Source organism: Penicillium manginii, assembly GCF_028828005.1.
Source record: "Penicillium manginii strain IBT 31320 chromosome Unknown utg000005l:1.0-5665137.0:1.0-5668048.0, whole genome shotgun sequence".
Taxonomy (NCBI): domain Eukaryota; kingdom Fungi; phylum Ascomycota; class Eurotiomycetes; order Eurotiales; family Aspergillaceae; genus Penicillium; species Penicillium manginii.
In genome coordinates, this window is record NW_026643106.1 from 4719594 (window position 1) to 4747337 (window position 27744).

At 50.1% G+C, this 27744-nt stretch overlaps 12 protein-coding genes across 12 annotated transcripts; 5 read left to right on the top strand and 7 right to left on the bottom strand.

Annotated features, from left to right (window-relative positions):
* Positions 1-179: 179 nt before the first annotated feature.
* Positions 180-770, top strand: N7533_008095 (uncharacterized protein; the record flags this gene model as incomplete). The annotated part of the gene is made up of 1 exon (XM_057104745.1): positions 180-770. One exon carries the CDS (start codon positions 180-182, stop codon positions 768-770), a length of 591 nt encoding a protein of 196 aa, XP_056959702.1.
* A 373-nt stretch (positions 771-1143) lies between these two features.
* Positions 1144-2636, bottom strand: N7533_008096 (class I adenylate-forming enzyme family protein; the record flags this gene model as incomplete). The annotated part of the gene is made up of 4 exons (XM_057104746.1): positions 1144-1505; positions 1557-1678; positions 1733-1830; positions 1893-2636. The coding sequence occupies 4 exons, from the start codon at positions 2634-2636 to the stop codon at positions 1144-1146; spliced, it is 1326 nt and encodes a 441-aa protein (XP_056959703.1).
* A 1776-nt stretch (positions 2637-4412) lies between these two features.
* On the bottom strand, positions 4413-5432 carry N7533_008097 (YoaK family protein; the record flags this gene model as incomplete). Its single annotated transcript, XM_057104747.1, has 2 exons — positions 4413-5038; positions 5111-5432. The coding sequence occupies 2 exons, from the start codon at positions 5430-5432 to the stop codon at positions 4413-4415; spliced, it is 948 nt and encodes a 315-aa protein (XP_056959704.1).
* Positions 5433-7437: 2005 nt separating this feature from the next.
* Positions 7438-9415, bottom strand: N7533_008098 (uncharacterized protein; the record flags this gene model as incomplete). The annotated part of the gene is made up of 2 exons (XM_057104748.1): positions 7438-8438; positions 9412-9415. The coding sequence occupies 2 exons, from the start codon at positions 9413-9415 to the stop codon at positions 7438-7440; spliced, it is 1005 nt and encodes a 334-aa protein (XP_056959705.1).
* A 1558-nt stretch (positions 9416-10973) lies between these two features.
* N7533_008099 (F-box/WD repeat-containing protein) lies at positions 10974-13060 on the bottom strand (the record flags this gene model as incomplete). The annotated part of the gene is made up of 2 exons (XM_057104749.1): positions 10974-12674; positions 12725-13060. 2 exons carry the CDS (start codon positions 13058-13060, stop codon positions 10974-10976), a joined length of 2037 nt encoding a protein of 678 aa, XP_056959706.1.
* Positions 13061-14428: 1368 nt separating this feature from the next.
* N7533_008100 (autophagy-related protein 17) lies at positions 14429-16051 on the top strand (the record flags this gene model as incomplete). Its single annotated transcript, XM_057104750.1, has 1 exon — positions 14429-16051. The coding sequence occupies one exon, from the start codon at positions 14429-14431 to the stop codon at positions 16049-16051; it is 1623 nt and encodes a 540-aa protein (XP_056959707.1).
* Positions 16052-16671: 620 nt separating this feature from the next.
* On the bottom strand, positions 16672-18402 carry N7533_008101 (serine/threonine-protein kinase RIO1; the record flags this gene model as incomplete). The annotated part of the gene is made up of 1 exon (XM_057104751.1): positions 16672-18402. One exon carries the CDS (start codon positions 18400-18402, stop codon positions 16672-16674), a length of 1731 nt encoding a protein of 576 aa, XP_056959708.1.
* A 339-nt stretch (positions 18403-18741) lies between these two features.
* N7533_008102 (chromosome segregation protein SMC) lies at positions 18742-22571 on the top strand (the record flags this gene model as incomplete). Its single annotated transcript, XM_057104752.1, has 4 exons — positions 18742-18779; positions 18847-19006; positions 19057-20267; positions 20321-22571. 4 exons carry the CDS (start codon positions 18742-18744, stop codon positions 22569-22571), a joined length of 3660 nt encoding a protein of 1219 aa, XP_056959709.1.
* Positions 22572-22875: 304 nt separating this feature from the next.
* On the bottom strand, positions 22876-23662 carry N7533_008103 (GIG1 family protein; the record flags this gene model as incomplete). Its single annotated transcript, XM_057104753.1, has 2 exons — positions 22876-23477; positions 23557-23662. The coding sequence occupies 2 exons, from the start codon at positions 23660-23662 to the stop codon at positions 22876-22878; spliced, it is 708 nt and encodes a 235-aa protein (XP_056959710.1).
* A 348-nt stretch (positions 23663-24010) lies between these two features.
* On the top strand, positions 24011-25098 carry N7533_008104 (cytochrome b5 reductase family protein; the record flags this gene model as incomplete). The annotated part of the gene is made up of 3 exons (XM_057104754.1): positions 24011-24155; positions 24246-24891; positions 24948-25098. 3 exons carry the CDS (start codon positions 24011-24013, stop codon positions 25096-25098), a joined length of 942 nt encoding a protein of 313 aa, XP_056959711.1.
* Positions 25099-25522: 424 nt separating this feature from the next.
* N7533_008105 (uncharacterized protein) lies at positions 25523-25984 on the bottom strand (the record flags this gene model as incomplete). The annotated part of the gene is made up of 2 exons (XM_057104755.1): positions 25523-25761; positions 25828-25984. 2 exons carry the CDS (start codon positions 25982-25984, stop codon positions 25523-25525), a joined length of 396 nt encoding a protein of 131 aa, XP_056959712.1.
* Positions 25985-26113: 129 nt separating this feature from the next.
* On the top strand, positions 26114-27694 carry N7533_008106 (uncharacterized protein; the record flags this gene model as incomplete). Its single annotated transcript, XM_057104756.1, has 4 exons — positions 26114-26411; positions 26463-26749; positions 26842-27415; positions 27513-27694. Coding segments are annotated over 4 exons (1341 nt in total), but the record flags the coding sequence as incomplete, so codon positions are not given.
* Between the last annotated feature and the right edge of the window lie 50 nt (positions 27695-27744).

The window sequence follows — 27744 nt, forward strand, 5'->3', positions numbered from 1 at the left end:
CATCCATCCGCATCTCCAGTCTAGGCGCCTATTTTTGCTCATTTTCAAAAAGCCACTGACTTTCTAAATTCATCAAGAACTACCGAAACAACCAAAAGTCGACAGTCTATTAATTTCTCAAGACCAGTTTGGACCACAGCTTACACGATGACAAGCAAAATCGACAACACAGGCCTGATATGGCTCGAGGCATCTGGGCAGAGCATACCGTAGCAGAAATGAAAACCCAAGCCACGAACCTTCCAAATGATACATTAGAGCTTCCAAATATGGAAAGGAGTCGGATACTGACTATCAAGACATTTGACGTGTGGCAATCACATATTGAGGCGATTCTGGAGGAAAGGGGGATCCTGTCTATTATCAGTTACAACATACCGCGCCCTATTCCAACCGACGAAGGCGCAGCAAGATGGAGGCTTATCAGCATGAAAGTGGCAAACTGGCTCATGATCAACGTGTCTGAAAGTCTGTACCACAGCATGAAGAATAGCAAAAAGCGGTATACCTTTGCCGATGAAACTTACAAAGCAATATCCGAGGAGTGTGTTGATTTCGAGGTGCAGTATAGGATGCTAAGGGCCAGTCATGATGTTGTTGTGGCCAACGATATTATACCAGATAACTACTATACTGAAGGCTTCTATATTGATGACTACGATACTGACTCGGATGACTCGGATGAAAACTACGACACTGACGACTATGACACCGACTACCTCGACGGCGGCTACTATTACACCGAAAGTGACTGCCCTGGCGGTTACTAAAGTGAGAAAAATGCGAAAAGAATTCATGATGTGAGAAGCACTAGTACTAGTAGCTTCGAGTTCATCACCTGGGCATATATAGGTCTTGGAGACAAGGACACGTGGGTAGAGAGGACATATATTCCGGTGCAAATGGGACACCTCCGCCCTTCCAAGGCTCATCACTACTAATCATGCATCATCTGTAATTGTTGAGTTATATCCACTGGCACTTGGTCATGTGCTTCAAATTCATACTATTCCAGCTTTACCAGTTCGGGGATACTAAGGCGGTTGATGAAAGCTGGGCTTTGAGACCCAAAAACTACTACTTAGAATTTAGCTCGAGGGCGCAAAAAGGTTTGCTCTTCTACCGCAGATCTATAAGTTATCATCATATTTCAACATCCGAAATTTCAACGCGGTCATGTAATTCGTTCTCGACACAGTCGACGAAGAAAACTTTCACGAGTTCACTTTTAGATACCTTATCCGTTGGCGTCTTTGGTACCCGCTCATTCTCAGCCATCAAGCAGAACGCATTAGGCAGCATGTAGCTACCGACTTGCGATTCAAGGTCGGCACGTAGGCTTTTCAGAGTAACCGATTTCCCCTTTGATTTCAGAAGAACACCCACTCTGCTGCCAATCTTATGGTCCTTCACGGGAACCACGTATGCTTCCGCGACATAATCCAATCCTCGAATCACTTGCTCAAGCTCAATGACTGGAACCTTTTCGCCTGCATTTTTGATGACTATGAAAAGTTAGTAAGTGATCTTGAGACTGGGACAAGGATGAAAGGTACAGTCAATAGAGGCACGCCCGTCAAAAATATAACAATCATCCTGTCGATGGGCAATATCTCCGGTTCGAAAATATCCATCTTCGTCTAATAGACCCTCTGTTGAGGGCTCGCCGTTCATGTACCTTTCATCGTCAGCATCATCCATTATCTATATCATATTGTGCTTCAAATCTCACCCCAGAAAAGTCCTCGTGCCACCAACAAGAAGTTCGCCCTTGTCACCATCCGAAAGTTTTACGGGCATATCGAGCCAAAGTGGTCTCCCAAGGCATCTCTGTGAAAGTTCTGATGAGTTCACAGAAGATTCCAGAGTCCGTATATGTCTTTTGGACTTACATCACTTCGTTTCAATTCATGCAAAGGAACACCTAGAAGTATTCTCCCAACCTCCGTCGTCCCATAAGTCATCTGTAGCCGCAGCTTGAACTCCCCGGAGAGGAACTGCAAAAGCGACGGCACAGCTACGCTAGACCCAGTAAATGCCGAGCGCACACCACGCATACCAGCAAGGTATTCTTCCTTCTGTGGATGACTTTGAAGCTCAGCCTTGTAGAATCTCACCATTTGTTCCCACCACCCACAACCCGAATTGATGTATGTGATGCCATCTCTTCGAATTCGCTCCCACGTGTACCGCAGACTAGCCCCAGGATCTACGATTTCCGCACGAGACGCGGTCATGATTGCCGTGAATAGGAATAGACAGCCGCCCAGCCAGCTGGGAGGGCGATGTACCAGAACTGCTTCATCGGCTAGAGCTTGGGGTAGTCTGGGGAACCAGGCTCGGCTGTGGATAACGCCTTTCGGGGCGCCGGTTGAACCAGATGTGAACATTGTGATACCGGGGCGTGATTCGGAAATCGAGAATTCTGTGTGTATTCTAGAGTCGAGTATAGTCCAAATATTTGCGGGTATGTCGTGAAGTCTCTCGATTGGAAGCACTGTGATGGCGGGGAGGGACTCGGTGCTCGCAGAGTGTTGAATCTTTGTCGCTTCGAGAACGTACCGCTGGCTGGCCAGGAGTAGTTTTATGGGAGCTTGGCGTAGAGTATTCGTAACAAATGCAGCGCTTGAATCCATTGCTTATCCGAACTATTAGACATGTCCTATGATGTGAAGCGGATGGCAGAAATGATACTCACGAAGTGGCACAACTAGTCCCCCCCAATGCCAGGATCCCCATAGCCGCAATCGAGAATTCATAATTGGCTGTGGAATGGACACATATAGGGAATGCCTCTTTCAAAATCCCGTTTTCGTCCAGGTGAGGTAGAAAATGCTTTCGCAAGTAGTGTCGCTGGTGGATGATGTCTGTCATGAATTGATCGAAGGAAGCGCTGACACCGTTATCGGGTTCGTGAAATGCAATGCGAGAGCCGGCATTATTACAACGCGACAGAAAAGTTGAAAAGATACGATCATTTGGAAACCCCCCCATCCTCGGCCAAAATACTCGTCAGTTGTGTTTCTGTGTTGCTGACCTCGCCGATTGGCCCCATGTTGGACGGGTAGGTTTGTTGGCCAGAAATGGTCATACGCCAGCCAGATAGAATTAGAGGTTTGAATGAATTGAGAATCTGTATATCACTCAACTGCTTGAATAATGTTGCGAGGACATTCCCGACGACCGTAATGACTATCGGGGTCACTGCACCAGCTAGCCAGCCTCCCTTCCCTGCCCATTCCCCCTTGCGCACGCAAGATCTTGACTTGGAATCCCACTTTCAAAGTTCTATGACGACATGGGTATATTATAAGATATGGATATAGTCTCTAGTTGTAGATACAGATTTATAGTCGCCATATACACTATCCTGACTTTGTCCGCACAAGCTCAAGGGGTTAAACCATAATTGACGACAATGCCTAGCACTAACCACTAGAGAGAAGAATGAGTCGACCACTTGGGGTTTCTAAATGAAACAAGCAATGGCAGGTCAATCAAAAAACCGACTGAGGCCTTTTCGTTTTCGCATTTTTCAGCAATTCAGACGTGTAGGGCTAGTTGCTGGCCTTCGTGGCTGACGATGGGGACTGACGGTTCAAGTTGAAGGAAGACTAGATCACCACGAAGATACTGAGATTGCAAGAGGGATTTTACATACAAAACTGAATAGTAAATGAATCAAGGATGTACCTATTTGATCACGCATTCACTTTCTTCAATCACCTTCTAGAAAATTGGGGGCGGGCTATGTCAGGAAGAGGAGGGAAAAGAAAAGAGGTATTGTGTGTGGCCAGTCACATCTTTGCGCGGGTTGACTGGCTCAATTCAATATTTTAGATCGAGAGGGCACAGCAGCCAGTCTCAAAGAGAATTTTAGTTGAGAGGGCACAGCGGCCAGTCTCAGAAATTTTGATATTGTTGGTCCCGAGCCAGGAACTGTCATCCCGTTGGTTTTGTTTTCATAGAATCTCTCAACATGATCAACTCTTTTGGTTTGTATTGCGTAGACCGGGGCTGGATTCGAGCCAACAGCCATTGTCATTCAGTTTAGGCTTCCATGGGGAGTCTCCCAAACCCACCCGGGATATGGATTTTAGACCTATCCGATCCGGGCCAAATGTAGGTGGCAGCGGACTGCCATTTGGAAACCTGCTATGGATTCTACTGTCGGTATCGGCGGCCCCAAGGGTGATGATGCAGCGACATTGTAAGTTGAAATATGACCAACGTCTGATATTGTATTGCTTGCCAGACAAAAAGGAAAATTAATCTAATGATCTTGCAGGCATAGCATTAGGGTGAACGTGAACATCAAGCGCTAGATCGCGACATCAAAAGAGACATGAGCACAAATAAAGTAGGAAGCCTAAATCAAATCAAGGAGTTACCGAAGACTCTTCAAGCCGGAACTAGACAGGACTGTCTTGCTTCGGCGTCTTTGAGTCGGAAGTATCTTTCCAAACAAACCAGGACAAGGTAATGGCTCCTTTAAGCCCAACCGCCAACCACAAGCTACTTGCCATAGAAGTAGTTTTCGAGAGACCGCCGGAGGTCATGGCACCGATGAAGAGAGCTAGGAACGCCGCGATCCTTCGATTTCTTTTCGGGTTAGCCGACCAAGGGCGTGTATACAGCTTTGTGTCGACGAGCAGGTCACACAGAAGGGTGGTGAGGACCACTGTAGGAATCTCATCGAAAGCCAGCAGTCGGGATGAGACTATCTGACCAGCGGCTTGGAAGGCAAGCAGGGTGATTGGAAGGATTTGCATCCATTGGATCGGGGCGCGGGGGTCTTCTGGTTTGGGGCTGACGATGCCGGCCTGGACAACGGCGGCGGCAACGATGAGACAAGAAGTCTGCAGGCCGAAAGACAGGATGAGTGTTGATCGTCGAAGCGGAGTCAGGGCACGAGAAATATGGATGAAGAAAAGGTTGCCGAGTAGAAAAACAGTCAGGGCGATGAGGGACTTTGCCCACAGATACGCTGGGTATGCTGGTTGCCCCGAGGCACCTAGGGCGATGAACACAGTATTGCCTGTTTCAGGTCAGAGAAAAGAATAGTGAGAATTTCATGTTTAGAGTATAGTTAGATTGCAATAGAACATACCTGTCTGCATACTTGAGAAACTCCCCCATGCGTTAAATGACAGGCCATCGACTAGGCCACCGACGAACCCGCAGATTATCAAGATGATATCGGCACGTCTTGGATTCAGTTCCGTGAAAAGGTATTGAGATAGCTTAGACGGGGAACTTGAAGAGTTATAGTCATTCCCTGGATCAGAGACCGCGGTTCCGAGATATGGTACATCGATGCCATTTTCAACAGAGACAGTCTGACCCCTTTGCACGTCATCTCCATGAGTATTTTTGGTATAATTGCCCTCTTCGGTAGTGGCAGAAGAGAGAGATCGCGAGGAGGAATTCATTTGTGGCAAGGCGATTATAGAAAGTGTACCTGGCACGAATGCAAGCGCGAGACCAAGGAAGATGATGGGCTGGGCCTGAGACGACGTCGTCCCTCTTTTAGAATCGATCTCCGGATATGGTCCGCGAGGGGCAAATGGTGAGCGATGACGCCTAGCAGGGATCCATGAGCGGACAGTTTTCGTCGGAGTCTTGGTATCTCGGGCATTCTCCACCGGCTTTCCTTGGTATCAACGCTGATGCCATATTCATGTTTTGGCTTGGACGTCTCGGAAGGACGCAGGGGGCGCCACGCGGCAGGAAGGCATAAAATCGGGTAATATCAAAGCGCAATTCAAGCATGGATCTTTCTGATGCCGATATGATTCCGACATAAAGACAAAAATTCGACTTGCTCTATTGGCTGTGGCAGATCGTTGGGCTAACGCCCATGTGGTTGTCATGTAAGTCTCCGGACTGGCGAGACAAATCTATGCTGCAGTTGCATCAAGAAATACGGCATCATCATTGCTGATTCCGGCCCAATGAGTGCTGATTGCCTTGGTTCGTGCAATATTGAACTTGGCAACCTTGGCGAACATCCGCAATCGGCGGTTGACTTATCGTCGGATGCTGAGAGGTCAAGGGAGGAGGCTGACGGCATCACGCTGGTGCAGATCATCGGGGGTGCCAAGCAAAACGCCTCTCTGAACACTGGGCCCAATTTTCATTCGACACAACCGCCGTATATTTGGGCTAGCAGCCATTCCTCATGGGTTCTAGCCAAGAATTCAGCTAGGATGATCGACGCGGAGGTGACAAGAAGCTGGGTAAGGTTTCGGCGGGTCTTGGGCGCCAAGCGGCCTCCGCCGTGGATCTGGCCTTTCGACGTGGCTGTGTCTTGCTCCGGGGGAAACCCGAGTCTTGGCGATTAGGGGGGGATATCTGAATGAATGATGAAGATGAATGATGAATGATTAAAACATAACATCGATGTCCCATAAATCGTGGTTCTTGATCTGGGTTAATCGTGGGGAATAATGGTGGAGATTGGTAACCCATAGATCCCGATCTAGATGCTCCGCCCAACAACGGCCCGCGGGAGCCGTCCATTGGGACAATCATTTTGGCGAATGTAGTGTCAAACACGTCTGCCTAGACCACCCCGTTGGTTGCAGTGCCGATCACCTATCCCATGTAATCCCCAGGAGTCGGAAAAGGCTATAACTAGCGCACGGTTATGTTTCATCCTGCGATGATCAGCGCACCGAGAAGATGATAGCGGAGGGCGGAGATATCGGTAGTAATATCGATTGCAAATCCAGTTCGCATGGCAACATCACAGTATCTTGAAGTTTTACGGTTCGGAAAATGATTTTGAAGTCTTCATCAACCATTCCATGAATACGAAACCACATCTTGCTACATACTACGCCTTACATTCATTCCAACCAGATGGTAGCTGAAACGCCTGGGCTGAAATGCCAAACCCACTCTGATTCTTTTATTTCGAAAAACACTAAGCCATAAGCAAGCAGACGCTGTGCTACCCTATACACGTGCGGTAAACCTTGGAAGGTTGCTCGACGTGTCCGAACGGGTACAACATGTCTCCGACTCATACATACATCCCTGTCGCGGTGTGTATATTCGGAGTATTCCGGGCTGCTCCAACATGAGATATCACATAGGTCACATTTGGCGTCCATTTACTTTTTCTCGGAGTTTGCAAGAAATATCGGGATCATATTCATCGTCTCCGTTCTTCGAGTCGAAGCACAGGGTCGACAGCCCCTGTTCTCCTCTCGATTTCTCAATGAGTCATTACTTTCATTCAAGTTGTCCCCTCCTTCCGTATCTTATAATCGCAAGTAAGATTCTCGCTTCAATAATTAACTACACATAGGTGGATTATCGCCTATTTCTCTATTGTGCCCATTCGATCAACACCGTCCCGGTACCCTGCCTATCTTTCAACCCTAAAACCACCCCAAGAATCAATCTCACCCGGGCGGGCAGCTCCAGGGCTTAAGAAGGCCGATGTGCCCCAGATACATATTCCGGTTGAATAGACTGTATACCCGGTAACCCAGCGCCAGGTAGCTCAGCGTGTTGACTCGGATAAACCTTCCCAGGCTGCTGGCTAGAGACATCCAGCTCGGGCTTATTATATTGTGTTTCAACCTCATGCCGCAAGGGCTGTTGTGTCTGAGGATTTTGCGGGGCTCCTTCTTTCGCTGTATAAAGCGGAGCCATGGGCTGGCTTTGCGGATACTGGTATTGTGAGTGATAGGTTTGAGAACCAGGGGGGAATCCAGGCGGCGGTTGTTGAGGCTGTCCCTGTCCCTGACCCAGTCCCAATCCCGCTCTCCTTTCCCTTCTTCGACGAATCACGGCAAAATAGACAATGAGTCCTACAATCAAACTAATAAATACCAGACCCCCGATAACACCTCCAACAATAGGGCCAATGGGTGCGGAGCTCCCACGATGCTGGGATGGATTTGATTTAGACGGCGTCCCCGAGCTGACTGCCGTGATGTAGGAGACTGAGTTGGATTCCGTATTGGTACTAGAGCTCGAACCAGAGTCCAACAATGGTGTTGAGTATCCAGCCGGATATTGCGTCCCTGTTGAGATGCCCTTTGCGCCAGTGTAAACGGGAAATGCAATCGGGCTGGTAAATCCGCTCCAGTATGGCTCCATTTGATAATCGATACCCTCCTCTTCCGAACATACGAATGACAGGTAGTCTAGCCCGTAGGAGAAGGTCATGCAATATGGTTTGGTACCGGTGCTGGATAATACAGAGGTGATGTTAGAATTGTCATTATGGAGGACCGGCGATGTGCGCGCGCCAATATACCATTTCGCGACACTCGTAGAGCAGCCGGAGCCGCTGCATGACCAGGTACTCAACTCCGCGCTCCCTATACAAGCTGTCTGCGGCTGAGTCGGATCACCCACGAATTTGGCGTCGCTGTTCCAGAAACATGTTACCGAGGGATCGTCATACGTCCATCTGTTGTCTGGAAGGTTATGCGAATATTAGTCTCGCATCGAGAAGCGCTTGAATCTGGGGCCGCAATATGAACTTGGAGACGTACATACCATATCCTGATCCTGAAAACCAGCCGCAGAAATTTGGCGGAATATGATCGGCTCTTTTCGAAAGGTTGAATGTCGTCGGCTTGGGACTTAAATCGGAATCGGCCGTTGTAGGCGGGGAGACGGTGCGTGGCACAATTTCCTCTTGCGATGATAAATTGGCCCTCGCGACTATTAGAAAGATGGAAAGAAAGATGCTCGACATCTTGCAGTGTTATCAGCTCGTGTCTGTCTTTCTGGGTTTTGAGTGCTCGTTGTATCGCAAGAACGCTCCAGCACCGAGGGCCCGCCTGGGAATATGGTCACCATTTGAACCCCTGGCTCCCCCTCCCTCGCTGCAATCCTTTGAATGCAAAAATCCAAGATTAACCTTCGAGTTTGACTGACAGTTGAGCCAGGCAACGAATAGAATATGATTTTGAGGCGAAGCTCGCATCTTAGCACCAGGCAATACGAGAATGGTGGACCAAAGAGGAAATAATCTACAAACTGGCGGCTTAAACTCTATCTTCGGATTATAAAGAATTCCAGGGCTCCGTGGAAAGGTAAGAGGATCTTAACAAGCAGGCTATATATTCAAGTTATAATTGCTATGACGTGAGTGGTGATCTTCAAGTTGATCATTAAGCTGTTCAAACTTGAAGGCTCCGGCCCCGGCCCCGTTTCAATCGTGATGATCAATTTGAAATCTTAGTTCTATGCCAGTTTGAAGTTAGATTGGATCTCCAGGCGAACCCCGATGGGCAATTCTAATACTAAAACAATGAAATCAAAAAAAGGCCAAGTTGTTCAGACTAGTTATTTCATCACGAGTGAGTGGAACAGCACACAGGAACACGCGAGGACAGATCTTCAAGACTCCAGCCGCCCTGTTCATATTGCACATTTACATACACATCCTTCACAATGATATATTCGAACCTTGGAAGGAAGGTTGGAAGATAGCTAAATCATTTCCGAGGTGTGACAGGCTTCGTCTGATGATCATCAGCTTGCCTATCACCCAAGAATAAATCAAGCCCCAAATTCCTTCCAAAAGAAATACCATTCTTCGTCAATTATTAGACGCCGACTTGAGCAAGGGCGTGGATCCAACTTTTGTGAGCCGCAAAATAATTCAATAAGAGTCCTGTCCATACCTCGCGGCAACTCGCCCAGGAACGCATAAAGCGCACTCTCAGGCATTTACTTCATATTCATAGATGTTACTCGAGGCGTTGATCTCTCCCTCGCCTGCGACAGTTCTGGAAGATCCGGAGCACTTTCCTTGCTGGGTGTACACAGAGAATACCGTGAGAACTTGACTGCCTTTTGTTCCAGTCCAGTCGATTTTGGCCCCTCGGGGAATGTAAAGTGTTTTATAGGCCTGAGTGCCGGTCCCATGGATGTCTATTCCTGTGTTTGTTTTAAGATGCCAAGCTGCCAGAGGGGATGTGCTCACTGGAACAGCTACTAGTAGGAGGTAAACTGAGTTGAAAGAAAACTCCATTGTTGGTTCTATCATCAGTTAGTTTGGTTCGGCTGTTGATCATCAGATTGTTATTAGAGTCATACATCATGGTTTTATGAAATTGGTAGAGGTCAAGGTCTGCCTTCTTCAAGTTGCATATTGAATTGATATTGAGACGAAACTCAACGAATCTGGCGCCGAGAGCCGTGCTAAATATTATTCATTTGAACTCATGTCACTTCTTTTTGCCTTTCGTGAGTATTAAGAAACAATACTTATAATACGGGGTAAAGCAAAGTACTATCTTGTATTTAAATCAGTATCATGCCTTTGCCATGGGAGATAGCTAAATAGTTCCTATTTCGAGGTCACGAGCGGTGGGTACTCGTGGTTTATGCAGTGGTCGAACCGAAATATGCCGCTCTAGCCCCAAATAGGCCTGCAAGCTGTCATTAGTGATGTTGCCACCTACCGGTCATTCCTGTGCCGTTTAATTAGTACGAGAAAGGCTACGGTCGGCACGTCGCGAGGGCGTCCTTGGGAGGATTGATGAGTAAACAAAAAAGAGGCGAAAAGAAGTGCAACAACTGTGAATCGAATGTAGACTTGAACTCTTGCAAGCCTACATTCTAACCAAACAAGGCTACGGTTCGCAAGGAAGAGAGGAAGAAGAAAACAGGGTAAGAAGAAATCATTTGATTAAATATCATAATTTCCAAGCCCAAAGAAGTGAAAAAAGTATCGGTGATGAGGAAGTAATCTCGCGCCTTAAATGCAACAATAATCCAACAGGAAAAAAAAAAAGCCCCGAACCTCCATGTTTGAAATTGTACAGCGAAATCGATTCGAAGAGAGCGCCCAGGGTATCCGACCATCAGTGATCATAATGTGCCAAAGTATGGAAATTTTTCAAATAGAAATGCAAGCTGCCCCGGATGGCGGAAGGACAGAGAGGAATGTAGTAAGCGGAAGGGTAGGAATATTGCGCGATAGGGTGTAGTGGGAATTATGCGCGGAAGTCATGGATGCGGACGTGGTAATCGTCGCCGCCGGTGATGAAGCGACTGTCACTCAGGCCAATGCAGTTGACCGCTGCGGAGTGGCCTTCGTAGGTCTCTTGGCAGGTGGGAATGCGCGGGTCCCAGATCTTCACCATGCGGTCCATGCCGCCGGAGGCGATGCGCAAGGTATCGGCAGACAAGGCCCATATGCCTTCCAGGTGACCGAAGAATGTGCGTAGACATCTACCGGTGTTGGTTTCCCAAAGGCGGATCGTTGCGTCGACACCGCTCGTGATGATGTAGCGGGGTGGCTCCTTGCGGTCTTCATCTTGGTCGAAGGATGAACCGAATGAAGAAGGTTGGCCGTGAAGGGACCTAGCTTCTAGGATAGGCGAGAGAATGTTCACAGGAGCGTCACCGTTGTTGGAAGCCGTGCTGACATGGTCGTTTTCACAGTCTCCGAGGTGCTCCAGTTCAATCTCGCGTGGTAGAGGGATGACTTGCTGCACTGCACCGATATGGTTGTTAAAAACACGAATGCAGGTCTTGGTGTCAAGATCCCACAGGCGAGCGGCACCATCATCACAGGCAGTCAAGACAGTCCGGGAAGAGGTGTCAATCTTGACAGCGTTGACGCCCTCAGGGTGAGGAAGGATGAAGGTCGATTTGTCTTTGAAGTTCCAGATCTTCACGGTTCTATCGACCGAGGCAGAGGCAAGAAGGGTGGAATCGAAGTGCAAAGCGATGACTGCCTCAGCGTGTCCATTGTACTTGGAGAGACATTCTCCAGTGCGCCAATTCCAAACTCGGATGCTTCGATCGAGACTGCCAGTGATCAACTTGGTATCGTCGAATTGGAGACAGCGCACTCCAGCGGTGTGGCCTCTGAGTGTGCGTAGCTCTTGGCCAGTCTCCATATCCCAGATCTTAACCGTCGCATCGTAGGAGCCGGTCATGAGAATATTATCCTCGAATTGGAGGCACATGACACTATCAGTGTGACCGCGGAGGACCTTCACCGAACAACGTCGATGCTTCCAGTTCAGACCAACCTCGAAGCGATCACGATAAACATCCTTCCATGGGCGATAGCGAGTCTTGTAGTAGTCATCATCGGCAACGGGCTTGTAGGCAGGTGACACACAGTGCCTCTTGATCTGATGACAGCTGTGTTCATCTTCAATCTTGCGTTTATTGTCCTTCGGCAATGTGACCACTGAACAAGTTCCGTTCGGGGCACCGTCCGCGGGTGGATTCAATCCTTGATTCTGAGTTTCATTTCCCCAGTTGGTCGCTCGAAGTTCGATCTCGCGCTTGGATTCACGCAGGCGCTTCCGGTCCAAAAGAGGCAAGCCCCATCCACACTTGTTGCACTTCCGTCGGATATGCTGTTCGCACATGCGATGCCAGACAACGTCATCGTCAGCCAATGCTCTCCATCGGGGAGATACTTGGGCAGCGCGGCAGAGAGAGGCGGTGTCGAGATAACGCAGAATTTTGAAGGAAAGCTCAGCGGGGAGAGCTGTCAAGTAATCGATTCGGATCAATTCGCGGACGCTGGCAGAGATGAAGGATAATTGAGGGAAGCAGCACTGTGCCAAGACGCCCTGGAGCATCAGTTTGCGCTGCTTTGCCGGGGCCGCAGAAAACAGCGACCAGACATGGGCGATTCCCTGTTGATCATCCTGAGGGAGGGTCTCCAGTTCCTGGCTGTATTAGCAAGTGGGTTTATATCAAAAGGAGCGGGTGAACATACCTGCTGAAGCTGACGCATGGATTTCTCATCTGCCTGGCGACTGCATTTTGAATCTGGCTGGTGACGATAGCAGTAGCCAGCGTTCACAGCACGGGGAATGGAAGGAGTGCCGTCCTCAGATCGAAAAGGGGCATATTGGCGTGGGTGATATTTTGCGAGAAAGGGAGCGACGTTTTGCTTTGCTAGCTGTGTAAGAGTTTCCGAAGTGGTGGTGGTCTCCTTGGTATCGTGAGGGGTGGTGCGGTTTGCCTCGGCGTTGGTGACAGGAGTCCCCACTTCAGTAGTCGCTTCAACGAAATCCTTTGGGGGATGTGAAGCTTGGTTTTTTTGTTCCATGGCAAGTGTCGATTTGGCTTTGTGCCGACCAGGCGTGTTCTTGACCCGAAGGTATTGCCAAGCGGCAGTTTCAGCTGGCCACGGAAGGTTGAGACAAAGACGGTGATAAGACTTTGGGGAACTGGATGTAGGTCGCGGAGATTACAATGGGTTATAGATCGAGGAGAAGTCGGATATCAAGATCGGAAATAGGAGTTTCGGTGGCGTTCAAAAGCGATTGCCAGCGTCCACAAGGTAGTCAATTGTCGAGGAGGGAGGAGTGTAGTGAAGCGGGAGAAGTAGATTGACGAGTACCCTGGCAGATATGAAAGTAGTCGGAGATGTTGGTGTAGATGTGTAGTGATGGGATAAGTGTCAGGAAAAGAGAGGCGATAGACGGATTTAAAGAATCAAGAAGGGCGGCTCAGCGAGATTGCGACATCGAGGTGGAAGTGACAGATGCGACATGGAAGAGTGCAGACTGCAATCACACCATTTGCGCCGCAGCAGCAGAACGGGGGGAACGGGGGAGGCGAATGGGTGAAAAGGGAAGGCGGTAGAGAATTACCTAATGGCAATCAGATCTTTCACTGGCCGAAAAGGGTAGTCTAGCAATTTGCCCCACGTGATGGCGCAATTTCCCCAGTGCCTGCCGTCAGTCAAGGGAGCGACGACCCGGTGCCGACGTGCCTTCCTCAGATTCACCGTTCATCCCTCCCTCCGTGCTGGGAAAGTACAAAAAGTGGGAATTTGCAGGAAGGATCGACCGGGGGCATTCTAGACCGCCTTTTCCCCAGGGTACCTTCTTACATAGTTAGGTACTTTCTTCACCACCTTAGCTCTTTCCGATAGCTCTATTGTCTTATCTACTGTTTATGCCACTATCCACCGCCCACGGCGCACATCATCTCTCATATCCTCGCTTTCTCTCTCGGCCGATGAGGTGATCTACAAAGCTCTAGGTAAGCTTTTTCCTCTCCCTCCGTTTCGTACGGAGTACTGCATGCAGCACTACCTTTTCCGATCCACGGTATTTACCCTTTTGCCTTGCATTTGAAGTGGACTGGCCATCAGATACCCGTCCTGTAACTACTGGCTTGTCACTGGTGGAGAGCTATCACTCAGCTGGAAACCCTACGAAAGCCTGAGCGCTCAACCCTTCTGATCTATCAACACACCCGTGAGACCTTCAGCTAAACAACCCGTCTCAATAGGGGTGATCTAGACCCCAGGCTCGGCCAGTTTCGATTGTAAATCACTCCGGAGCCCCGGCGGCTACCTTCAACCCGGAAACTTTTGAAACCATCTCGTCATCGCACACCATTCTTCATCCTTGCTCGACATCGCCAGTAAACTGGTTCAACTGGTGCCACGCCCCTCACCGTCGGAATGTCATCCCAGTCTTCCTCCGCCTCCATCGCTCAGGGTGATACCGAACACAGCGATCCGGACGCGTTGCCCAACCTGGAGACTCTCGTGTCTTATCTCATTGTAGCCAAGCGTGGCCTGTCCTCGTATCATTATGTCTGGCGGGCCAACGAGATCGTCACCGAGGCCCGGATGGCCCTGGAAGATAGCGTGGCCGTGTCGTCCCGAACCACGTTTTTGCGCCGTGGCTTGAACAGCCAGCTCCGGCTACTCTACAATGTCCGATCAGAGGTCGCGGATATATCAAAACGAGGCCGAAGTGAATTCGCAGACGCGTTGAAGAACCTAGATGCCGCCGATGCGCAGCTACGGGATACACTGGACCTCCTCCGGGAGACAATCGTCCATGCCTCCTTCCGGCCAAAGAACGAGGAGTCCAGGACTCTGCACGACTTTGTAGACGAGCGAGGAGTGGAGGAGCTGCACACCGCCATGAAGGACTCCATTGACCGCACGAATTCCGCCCGCGGAGAATTAGATACCTCCAATCGCGAATTCGATGACGAGCTCGAGTCTATCCGGCAGGCACTTCATCGGTATCGCTCAGCCACCAAATTAGCTTCATCCCGTGCCTCGGTGTCTTCGTCATCACCGTCTGCATCCGAATCGGACCTCCAGGCCGTCTCATCCATGCCGGGCATGCTTCAGTCATTAGAGGAACATGCGCGGAAAATGGCCAGGAATCTTGAATCTCTTGCTAACCATTTTGATCTCTGCGTGAAAGTACTAAAACATACAGAAGGTGGTGGTGCTGCTGCGCGGTCCATCACTGGAGATATGCCCACGGATGTCAGCGACGAGGGGGTCCTTAGAATCGAGGAGACTCTCGACGCACCCCAAGCACCCATCTCGCAGAAAGAATATCGAGATATGCTGCGGGTCATTGTAAACGATACCCCCGTTGCAGAAGACGTTGTTGTGGAATTCCAAGACCGCATTAATGATATGGAAACCATCTTTGAACAAGTCATGATGCAGCGCGACGCCCTCTTGTCCATCTCCAGTGCCACACTGGAAGTCCACCGCCATCTCTCTACACTAGCATCCACCGGTCTTCCACGTTACATTGCGCAAGCGCATAACTTCACCCACGTATGGAGCGAAGAAAACGACCGAATTAACTCCGGTCTGACCGAACTATCCGACCTCCACGCCCTTTACGAAGGCTTCCTGAATGCCTATGATCGCCTGATTCTGGAAGTCGCCCGCCGAGCCCACGTTCGAAAGCGCGTGGAGAAAGTCCTTCAGGACACTCAGCATAAGCTAAGCCAACTCTACGAGGAAGACGTCACCGACCGCGAGGCCTTCCGCGTCGAACAGGGTGATTTCTTACCGTCCGATATCTGGCCCGGGATCGGTCGTGCGCCGATGCAGGTGGAATTCCTGCGCGTATCGGGCGGTCAATTGGAAGGTGCCTTCGATAACGAAGAGGGGCTTGAAAATCAGGACGATGGCGCTGGCGCCAAGGTCCCCATGGCCGAGGACCCTTCGCAGGGCGAAGTCATTCCCGCTCTGCCGAAGGATGTTATTGAGCAGGCTTATGCGCGTGTTAGATCGAAAGAGCGGGATCTTGTTCAGGGGTGAGAAGCATGCAGCTTATTGAACTTATCTATGAAGAGGCTTTCTTGCCGGTAGTGGGCACTATCTAAATTGAAGATTTTGCTGAAGATCTCCAAACTGCATTCCTTTCCTGGGATTGCCCATCCATCCTAGTGCCCAAGACCTAAGTGATGAAAGCTATTTGGTCTGATCTCCATCCAATCTTCTACTTCCTAAAACACACTACGATCAGTAGATACATACTCCTTACTTTTGTAGAGGATGTAAGTACTACTGGCAGGGTGGGAGTGCGGTTGGTCGAAAGTGATGTTCAAAGAGAGCTCTGATAGGTAGGCTCGGACAAGGAGCAGTGCCCACCCTGGAGCATGGTCTAGATAGTGGTGTGAAAATCGCTTCTAGGAAACTTGAACTTCTTCAACCTTGGAAGGTTGGAAGCTTGATCTCAACAACAGGTTTAAATAATTTGCAAAAGTAGCCTTCATGAACTAGCATAAATCCTATCGAGTCTATATCGAGGTATCAAACATAGCCTGAGTTATATCCAAATGCTCCATCCCATATATGCATCTAATCATAAAATCATGCCAAACCAAACCCATGCACAGCGGAAAATAAAAAACAAATCTCAGCCGAGGGAGAATGACTCATTTCTTCTTGCGCGAAGAGGTCGAGACCAATTTCTTCTTCATGTGCTTGGGCATTTTATTCAATCGTGCTTCGCGCTTCTCTTCCTTGACTTTTTGCTTATGTTCACGCTTGACATCTTTGTCCTCGTGCTTCTTGCCACGAGGCTGCTTAGGTGCGAAGGGATCTTTTTCCTCATCGTCACTCTCGTCGTCGGAGCCGGAGACTGAGACGCCGCCGCTACCGTCAGACTCTGAGTCGGCAGCCTCGTCCTCGACAGGAGTGGGTTTGCTCTTGCTCTTGCCGGTGGCGAGGAGGTCTCCGTAAACAAGATCGCCACCCATACCATCGCGCACCTTCTCAGCGTCGCGCTCGACGTCGTAAACCTGCTCCAAATTCTGCGGGATATATTGCTGACGGAAGACGGCGGTGTCGACATCCTCCGACTCGTGCTGTTCGGCATCACCTTCCTCGCGAGCAGAGAGCAGCTTCTCAATCGTCTCGGTCATCTCGTTGTTCTCGGAGGTGAAGTCGCTAGGGCCATCGGGGGAAACGATGAATTGGAAAAGAGCGCGCTCGGGGAGAGTGTCTACGCCCTTGCGCTTGAAGAAGTCGCTCACGTTCTTGATATCCATACGTAGGAATTCCAGACTGCGGGGATGATCGTGCTCCACACTCTGACTGACATCAATGATGTATAGGCGCTTCTTGTGGTAGAGCATATTGTACTCGCTCAGATCGGCGTGGACAAGACGGCAGGTCTGGTACATGACGCGCATGTAGCCGAGCAGTTCGATATAAAGGGAGCGGTAGCGCTCCTCGGCCTCCTCGCGACTAAACTCAACATCCTTGAGGCGGGGCGCGGGGATACCCTTAGAGCTACCAATGAAGCCCATGGCGAGAACGTGCAGGCGAAGGTAAAGAGGCTCCGGGCAGGGGATGCCGGTGGCGTAGATGCGGCGCAGGTTACGCATTTCCTTCTCGGCCCACAGTTTGACCATGGCGCGGTTGTTGCTCTTGCTGTATCCTTGGCGGAAACGGAATTCACCAGTCACGTACTTATCGCGGTCCTTGAAGACCAGAATGCTTGTCTTGTAGACCTTGACGGCACGATGGATCGGGGCGGCGTCCTCGTCTTCGGAAACGGACATAGCGTGGTAAACGTTGGCTTCCTTTCCGGTAGACAGACAGCCGTGAATCTCGGAAACAATTCCTCGGTTGATCATCTGCAACAACAGCATGCGAGTGCGGGGGTCCAGGACTTGTTCTGATGTGGCGCGGTCCGCCCGATCTCCTCCACTGTTGCCCTTGCCTTGAAGGCCGGATTGTTGAGTATCGAGCTTGATCTTGGCAGCATGGCGAGTGAGCGACTTGACTTGGTCATCGACGGAGGCGTGTGTGTTGATGGTGGGCTTTTGGGTGTTGGTCTTGGGGTATGTCCATCTGGGAACGTTGGAATCGGCAGCGAGGTCTTGGATTTTGCGCTGACGGTTGTAGGCTTTGGTCAGGTCGGATGGGTCTGCAGAATTAATGTCCTCGGAGTCCAACTCCTCGAAGATATCGTCGTAGTACTCCTCATCTTCGTCTTCTTCTTCCTCCTCCTGCCCCTCGGGCACTTCGGTGGATTCCTGCCCCGCGGCAGCAGTTGTACCATCAGGATTGACATAACCCTGGTTAGGAAGGTAGGTGTGGGATGGTGCAAGGCCATCGGCCAGGCCAGGCACCTGGATAGGCGTCTCGGACTCACTCATCTTTGCGCAATAGAACGAATGTGAGGGGCAAAGAGCAAAAAGTCGACAGGGAACCTTGGTGGAGGCCCGACTGCAGTTTCCACCTTTTTTTTTTCTTGTGCCCGTCACCGCCCGGCAGAACAACCCCGCCCGGAAAGGCAACACGCGCGCTTCTGCGCGTCCGAGTCTCTCATCGTTCATCGTAAATTCCACTTCTGAGCTCAAGTCGGCCTTTCTCTCGCGGTGCGAGGACTTGAAGCGAACGAAGGTCCTCTATATCACTTTTTCTCTTTCAACACCTCGGCCTTGGCCGGGTAATGCGTGAGTGGCAGTTGTCATCGCGTCGCGCGTCTTCCCAAGATGTATGTCAAGCAGATCATCATTCAGGGCTTTAAAAGGTATGCGCAGCAAGATCAGTCTATACAAGACCCATTGGCATGTCATCTGACCCAATTGTGAACACAGCTACAAGGACCAAACCGTTATCGAGCCCTTCTCCCCTAAACACAATGTCATCGTCGGCCGCAATGGTTCGGGCAAGAGTAACTTCTTCGCCGCCATTCGATTCGTTCTCAGCGATGCTTACACCCATCTTGGCCGTGAGGAACGACAAGCTCTTCTTCATGTACATCTTTTCCTAGCAGCCCCCGTTGTGTCTTTGCTAATCTTGCGCAGGAAGGATCTGGTTCGGCCGTGATGTCGGCGTATGTCGAGATCATCTTTGACAACTCCGATGATCGGTTTCCCACCGGCAAGCCCGAAGTCGTCCTCCGCCGCACAATCGGTATCAAGAAGGATGAATACACCCTGGACCGGAAGAATGCGACAAAGAACGACGTCATGAACCTCCTAGAGTCCGCCGGTTTCTCTCGATCCAACCCATACTATATCGTTCCCCAAGGTCGTGTGACGGCGTTGACAAATATGAAAGACTCGGAGCGTTTGGTGCTTCTGAAAGAAGTCGCTGGTACCCAGGTTTACGAGGCGCGCCGCTCTGAATCCCTCAAGATTATGCATGACACCAACAGCAAGCGAACCAAGATCGACGAACTCTTAGACTTCATCAATGAGCGTTTGGCCGAGCTGGAGGAGGAGAAAGATGAACTTCGCAACTACCAAGACAAAGACAAAGAACGCCGCTGCCTCGAGTACACGATCTATTCTCGCGAGCAACACGAAATTTCCAACGTGCTAGACAACCTAGAGGAACAAAGGCAGAATGGTGTTGAAGATGCCGACAATAACCGTGATCAATTCATCGATGGTGAGAAGGCAATGGCTCAGATTGATGCTGAAATTGCCGAATGTCGCCAGCAAATCGAGTTCCTGAAGGTGGACAAGGCACAACTGGAAGATGAGCGTCGTGAAGCCTCCAAATCTCTAGCACAGATTGAACTTCAGGCCAAGTCTCTCTCCGACAATCAAGCTGCCGCCCAGGCTCTGAAGTCTCGCCATGACTCCGATCTCAACTCTGTCCAAACTGCTATTAGCCAGCGAGAGGCTGAATTGCAAGAGATTCTCCCGCGGTTCAACGCCTTAAAGGACCAAGAGGATGGTGTGAAAGCCCAACTTACTGAAGCCGACACATCCCGCCAACGGCTCTACGCTAAGCAAGGTCGCAACTCCCGATTCAAGAATAAGTCTGAGCGGGACAAGTGGCTGAACATGGAAATTCGAGAGAGCAAGCGTTCTACTTCGACCGTGGAGGGCGTTGTTTCCCAAACACAAGACGACATCAGTGAATTAGAGGGTGAGATTGCCCAGTTAGAGCCTCAGGTCGAGGAACTGCGTAAACAGATTGATGGACGCGGCGATACATTGCATTCCTTTGACCAGCAGGTTCAAAATGCAAAGGATGAGAGAGATCGTTTGATGGATCAACGAAAGTGAGTAAATTCCACCATTGCCCAGATAGGCTGTATACTAATAGAATATATAGGGAACTCTGGCGCGAAGAGGCAAAGCTTGACTCCGTCCTCTCGAGTGCGTCATCAGAAATGGAGCGCGCTGAGCGTACTCTTTCCCACATGATGGACCAAAATACTAGCCGTGGATTGGCTGCGGTCCGAAGAATCAAGCGCCAACATAATCTTGATGGCGTCTACGGTACCCTCGCCGAACTTTTCGATGTGAACGATAGATATCGCACTGCCGTGGAAGTTACTGCTGGACAGAGCTTGTTCCACTACGTTGTTGACACTGATGAAACTGCAACAAAGGTTTTGGAAATTCTGCAAAAGGAGAAAGCAGGCCGTGTTACGTTTATGCCCCTTAACCGTCTGCGCTCCAAGCCCATGAACATGCCCCGCGCCAGTGATGTGATTCCCATGATCGAGAAGATGCAATTTGATCCCTCCTATGACCGTGCCTTCCAGCACGTCTTTGGAAAGACCATCATCTGCCCCAACCTTCAGGTCGCTTCCCAGTATGCTCGCAGCCACGGTGTTAACGCTATTACCCCTGAGGGTGACCGATCTGACAAGCGCGGTGCCCTGACCGGTGGTTTCCATGATTCACGCCACTCACGACTTGATGCCGTCAAGAGCGTTGGCAAATGGAGAGACGAATTCGAGACCAAACGAAACCGTGGAACAGAGATCCGCAAGGAACTGGAGAAATTGGACCAGTTGATCACCAAGGCTGTTGGCGAATTGCAGAAACTTGAGCAGCAGAAGCACCAGGCACAGAACAGCAGCGGTCCGCTCCGACAAGAGTTACGAAGCAAGCGTGAGCTCCTACAAAACAAGACCGATAGCCTTGATGCGAAACGTCGGGCCCTCCGCAACGTTGAATCAAACCTCGCGGCTTTGAAAGACCAGACTAGCGCGTTCGAGGCCGAGTTGGCTTCGCCTTTCCAAAAGGCACTGACAAATGAGGAAGAGAGTCTTTTGGAAAGTCTGAGTGGATCCGTGCAAGAACTTCGCCGACAATATCAAGAGCTTTCATCTGCTCGCAGTGAACTCGAGGCGCGGAAATCCTTGCTGGAGGTTGAATTGAGAGAGAACCTGAACCCTCGCTTGGACCAGCTTACGAACCGCGATATCGATATGGCCGAGGAGGAAGTTCAAGGCAACCTGAAAGGAACGCAGCGCGAGCAGAAGCGTCTTAGTCAGGCATTGGAGAAGCTCAACAAACGCCTGCAACAGGTTGATACTTCCATCGAGGAGCAGAATAGTCGGGTCAACGATCTTGAGCAGCACAATTCCGAGACTCGCCGCAGCCTTGAGGATCTTGCCCGTTCCATCGAGAAACACCAGCGCCGTATGGAGAAGAGCATGCAGAAGAAGGCTGCGTTGACCAAGCAGGCTGTGGAGTGCGCCGCCAACATTCGCGATCTGGGAGTCCTGCCTGACGAGGCATTCACCAAGTACAAGAACACAGATTCCAACGCCGTCGTGAAGAAACTGCACAAGACGAATGAGGCCCTTAAGAAATACTCACATGTCAACAAGAAGGCGTTCGAGCAATATAACAACTTCACCAAGCAGCGCGAGACCCTGACAACCCGTCGTGAGGAACTGGACGCGTCGCAGAAATCTATCGATGATCTGATTTCCGTTCTCGATCAACGGAAGGATGAAGCAATTGAGCGTACCTTCAAGCAGGTATCTCGCGAATTCGCCAACGTTTTCGAGAAACTGGTCCCTGCCGGTCGCGGTCGTCTTATCATTCAGCGCAAGACCGATCGGACTACTCGGGCCGAAGACGAGGTCGACTCAGATGACGAGGAGGCCCAACAGAGTGTAGAGAATTACGTCGGTGTCGGCATTAGTGTCAGCTTCAATAGCAAGCACGACGACCAACAACGAATCCAGCAATTGAGCGGTGGACAAAAGAGTAAGCCAGCCCCCGTCCCATTTCTCCAATCCCACTTTTTTGTTAACAAGTTCCTTTCAGGTCTCTGCGCTCTCGCGCTTGTCTTCGCAATCCAAGCCTGCGACCCGGCACCTTTCTACCTCTTCGACGAAATCGACGCCAACCTCGACGCTCAATACCGTACAGCCGTTGCACAGATGCTGCAGTCCATTTCCGACTCCACTAACGGCCAATTTATCTGCACAACCTTCCGACCGGAGATGCTGCATGTCGCCGAGAAGTGCTACGGCGTGAGCTTCCGACAGAAGGCCAGTACCATTGATGTGGTTTCTCGGGAGGAGGCGCTCAAATTTGTTGAGGAGCAGAAGACTTAATTGAGGGCCTTGCATGTGTACATTTTTTATTTTATCTTTTTCCAACTTCTTGCGTGGAATGGCGCATCGTGATACCGGCATCTTTATTTTCATGGCTTAGTTGATGTTTTTTTCTGAATTATATTTCTACTCGATTCTTTTCCTAACTTTTAAATCATCAAACCTTAGGCTGTAGAGATGCATACTACGAGAGAGAAACTGGACAACAGAAGGAGATGCATATAGGGCGTATTGAATTCATGATATAGTCATACGACGTACTAGTAATATAATGCGACGCGATGCAATGCAATGCGGTTGGTACTTACTCCCTCGTAACGCCAGTCTCCCCCGACCATTCGAAGAGAATATCTTCCGGAACATCTCTAGTGAGAATATGAACATGTTCGAGCGCGCGTACACTCTGCAACCCAACCCAATTCTTAAACCACAAAATCTGAGATTTAGGGTCTTGGAAGCGCCGTTGCGGATCCCGGGCTAGACGATCAACAAAAGTCCGCTGAACAAAGTCCTCAATTAGAGCTCTTGACTCATCAGTGAGATGACCTTCCTCGCCCTGGACCGGGATCGGGGTGCGCAGCCAAACAACGAGATGCGAAATGCCGGGGTCCAAGCCGTAGGGCCAGTCATTCCGGAGAATCTTGTAGTCTTCAGGGTCGGCAAATGGGCGCGGGTTCCTGAAGGTGACTCCACTTTGAATAGCCGCGGGTGTACTGGAGGCGGATGCTGGGGACGGCGTGGAGCCCGGGGTTGTTTCGGTTGAGGCTGGCGGGAATGACCAGCCTAGACGGCGCTGACAGATAAAATTCATGATGGAGCCATAGTGCGCTTTGGTGGCTGCACTCCAGTCCAGGTATCGGCGGAGATCGGAGGGTTTCCGCTTCAGTGCGGCGAGATCATTCCGGGCTAGTCGGGTGAGTGAGGGGGAAGTTTTTTGGGGAAATGAGGAGAGAAGAGGGGAGGGGCTGTGTCTCTGCTCACTTACCGATAATGCCTTGTAGATCATCCCAGTCGTGGGCTATGAACTCCTCGTCGGTCATGGCGAGGAGCTGGTGATCCAGTGCAGTAAGATTGAAGGCAGGAGGGGCCATGATGGGAATTTATGCAATGCAATTGATAAAGATGAATATAATGAACAAGAATGAATATAATGACTCTAACGTCATGCAATGAATGCCATGCAATGAAGGACAAAGTAGATGTGAGGGGAATGAAATCCCAAAGAGGAGTGAAATTCCGTTGGGCGGAAGAGCGGACTCCGTCGAGAGGAAGTCACGCTTCTTCCACTTCCACTTTATCATTTTGGGAACTTCCCTTCTCTCTCAACTTCCTCTTCATCCAACTCCCCCCGCCATGAGGTATGTTAATGTTACGGCTATTCATGACCCGATTTATTATTGTTCAAATTGCCTTGGATTCGCTTGACCCCTTCTCTAACAATGTCTAGTTTCAACGTTGGCACCGCCCTCATCCCCTCGGCCTTGCTGGTCGCAGGTGTGTACGCCGTCAAGCCCGAGTTTGTCGCGTATGCTATCGCTGCTGCCACGGTCTTCACTGGCCTCGCCTTCTTTACCGGAAGTAGTAGTATGTGTCCCTTAATCCCACCCACCATGATCGCGTGGCCCGCGATCGCAGTGTAACTTCCCCAGTCTTACTAACATTCCTCCGTCGCAGAGCCTCGTAAGGTCTTGAACCCCACCGAGTTCCAGAACTTTGAGCTCAAGGAGATCAACAACATCTCCCACAATGTCGCCATTTACCGTTTTGCCCTCCCCCGTCCCACCGATATCCTTGGTCTGCCCATTGGTCAACACATCTCTCTCGCCGCCACTATTGAGGGCCAGCCCAAGGAGGTTGTGCGCTCCTACACCCCTATCTCCTCCGACAACGAGGCCGGTTACTTCGATCTGCTCGTCAAGGCTTACGCTCAGGGTAACATTTCCAAATACCTCACCACGCTGAAGGTCGGCGACACCATGAAGGTCCGCGGCCCCAAGGGTGCCATGGTCTACACTCCCAACATGTGCCGTCACATCGGTATGATCTCCGGTGGTACTGGTATCACCCCTATGCTCCAGGTCATCGAGGCCATTATCCGCAACCGTCCCCGCAACGGCGGCAATGACACCACCAAGGTCGACCTGATCTTTGCCAACGTCAACTCCGAGGATATCCTGCTTAAGGAGAAGCTTGAGAAGCTCGCTAAGGAGGATGCTGACTTCAACGTCCACTACGTCCTGAACAACCCCCCTCAGGGCTGGACTGGCGGCGTTGGCTTCGTCACCCCCGACATGATCAAGGTAAGGAAGGACCCGCACGTGTGATCGGCATGTACCGAGGTGAAATACGTTCCGAGCTCTAACTTTTGCCTTACAGGAACACCTGCCCGCCCCCGCCGCCGACGTCAAGATCTTGCTCTGCGGTCCTCCCCCCCATGGTTAGCGCCATGAAGAAGGCCACCGAGTCTCTTGGCTTCACCAAGGCCCGCCCTGTTAGCAAGCTGGAGGACCAGGTCTTCTGCTTCTAAGCGTGTGCGTGTCTGGGCATATACCCCTAAAAATTTTCACTGGATCAAGTAGCTCGTGATTGCGAGCCCATGACCAGCGAGCGACTGCTCTTCATGAAGAATTTCCGCGAAATGTACAGCGATTGCGAGGATAGATTTGTCTATAGACCCTGGCCAAGCGCAGGCGTCAAAGGATTTGTGAACAATGCTGTTTTATTCCAGATATTGAGAGTTATATAAGCTTCATTTTTGCGTAGTGCCTACAGGCTCTACCAGCATAATACTAAAAAACAAAAAGAAAAACCAAAAAAGAAGCATACCTGCTAGCATCTACCGCTCGCTGCTACCATTTCCCGAGTTCCTTGTGATCTTCGATCTCGATACTAGTCAAACATCGACTCCTTCATAAACGGACTGCGCCGGCGGATTGCAGGTCCCTTCCAGACTAACACCACAGGAACGAACGAGAGAGCAAGCCCGATAAACCCCAGCAATGTTCCGGCCCAGCCATACCCCAATGCGTGAACAGCGCAGTGGAAGACAACGGTACAAAAGCACTAATAATGTTTCGGCCCAGCAAGGTAGCAGATAAGGCCGACGCAGCATATTTCTCATAGCCATCGATGAGAAAGTTATTAACGGCCATCAAGATCGTATAGATTCCCACACCAGTACATCCAATGCCTAGCGTGGGCACAATTCAGTGTACAGATCCATCACCAACGCTACTCCATCCGTACCAGAACAAACCAGCCGCGAAGAGCAGACTGCCCGGTATAGAAGAATACAGACGGGCCTCTGGGACCGGCTTACCATAACTCTCCCCATCACGATTCTTCTTCGCAGACCGCCTATATATAGCAGCCTGGGTGGGGTCAAAAGCGAGACCAATAAAAGTACCGACCATGATAGTCATTCAAGTTCCAAGGTTGATAACGAATCGGATAATGAATTACTAACATTGGAAACTTTTATAAAAACAAACCCTTTTAAACTAAAGGCCCCATGATACTATGATATCGTAATAAATACAAGGACAGGAAACTTGAAGGTCGATCGGTCTCATTACTATCTCCATGGCATCAAATACAAGACCCTCTGTCAAGCTCCCCAAGGGGAAATCCTCGGAATCCAGATAGTCGATAGATTTCCTCATCCTCTCGACGCATTTCTCGGGGTTCCATATGCTATACCTCCAACAGGAGACAGACGATTCAGGCCTGCGCTGAAAATAGGAGAGTCCAGCGAGATATTCGATGGCTCAAAGTACGGCTATGCAGCCCCTGGAAAGGCACTGCTTTCCGGAGGCCCAAACCTAGAGCAAAGCGAGGACTGTCTGACCGCAAATATTTTCTGACCTACCAATTCCCACGATTCACTTCCAGTGGCAATTTATTTGCATGGTGGCGCCTTCAATCGGGGTGCTGCTGCTATGCACGATAGCGCTTCCATGGTGGCCTGGTCAGAGAAGCCATTTGTTGCTGTGAGCTTCGGGTACCGCATAGGTGCTCTTGGATTTTTGCCTTCAGAAGTCAGGAAAAATGAAGGTATATTAAATCTGGGATTAAGAGGTCAGGTTCTTCTCTTTCAATGGGTTCGGGATAACATTGGTCGATTTGTTGGGGATCCGGGAAATGTGACCCTAATTGGTCTCTCTGCGGGGGCGCATTCGGTGAGAAACTGGACGATAACCTTCTGATCTTGATGTATTCTGACATTTTTTGATAAATTGGTCATCATATGCTAAATCATGATCATACTAAGCCCCCTTTGTTTCATCGTGCGATCATGGAATCTGGATCACCCACCTGCCGAGCTGTCCGCCCTTACAATGCGAAGATCCACGAAGAGCAATTTCAAGACTTTCTTAGAGAGGTCAATTGCCCAGGTGACCTAGATAAAACAGAGATATTCCCATACCTGCGCAGCCTCCCGAGTTCAAAAATAACTGAGGCTCAAATAATGGTGTTTGATAAGTACAATCCCTCACTAAGATGGCCCTTCCAACCAGTTATCGATGAAGAGATGATTCCACGCAAACCACTGGAAGCATGGCGTTCTCATTCATGGAACAGAATACCCAAAATGACCAGACTCAACACAAGTGGAGCAAACGCCTATGTCAGTAAGAAAATGTCCGAGCCATCAGAATTCTGCACGTTCTGGCAGACTCTTCTGCCCAACCTTTCAGCCTCTGAACTAGATTCGATTGAACAGCTATATCCAGATCCAAGAATCGATCACAGATCCCCATATAACGAGACAGGTGAAGGCCTTGGAGCTCAATTCCGGCGCATAGAGGCAGCATATGGACACTACGCCTACGTCGCACCGGTCCGTCAGACAGCCCATCTTGCTTCTTCGCAGGGCGGCTTGGTTTATCTATACCATTGGGCACTTTCTCGCATTATTATCGGCGCAAATCATGCGGACAGTATGTAGTATGAGACATCCAAATAGGATATCTGAGAGATCTTCGAGTCTCAAAATGAACTATCAAGAATGCTCCATGCATATCTTACCAGTATCATTACGACGGGAGACCCGAACGCTGTACGAGGGCAATATCCAGAATGACCGCAGTGGTCGCCCTTTGAACCAAGAGATCAGAAAGTGATGCTTTTAGGAAAGTGGAATGAGGAACTGATTAGTAGCTCCTCCTGCGAA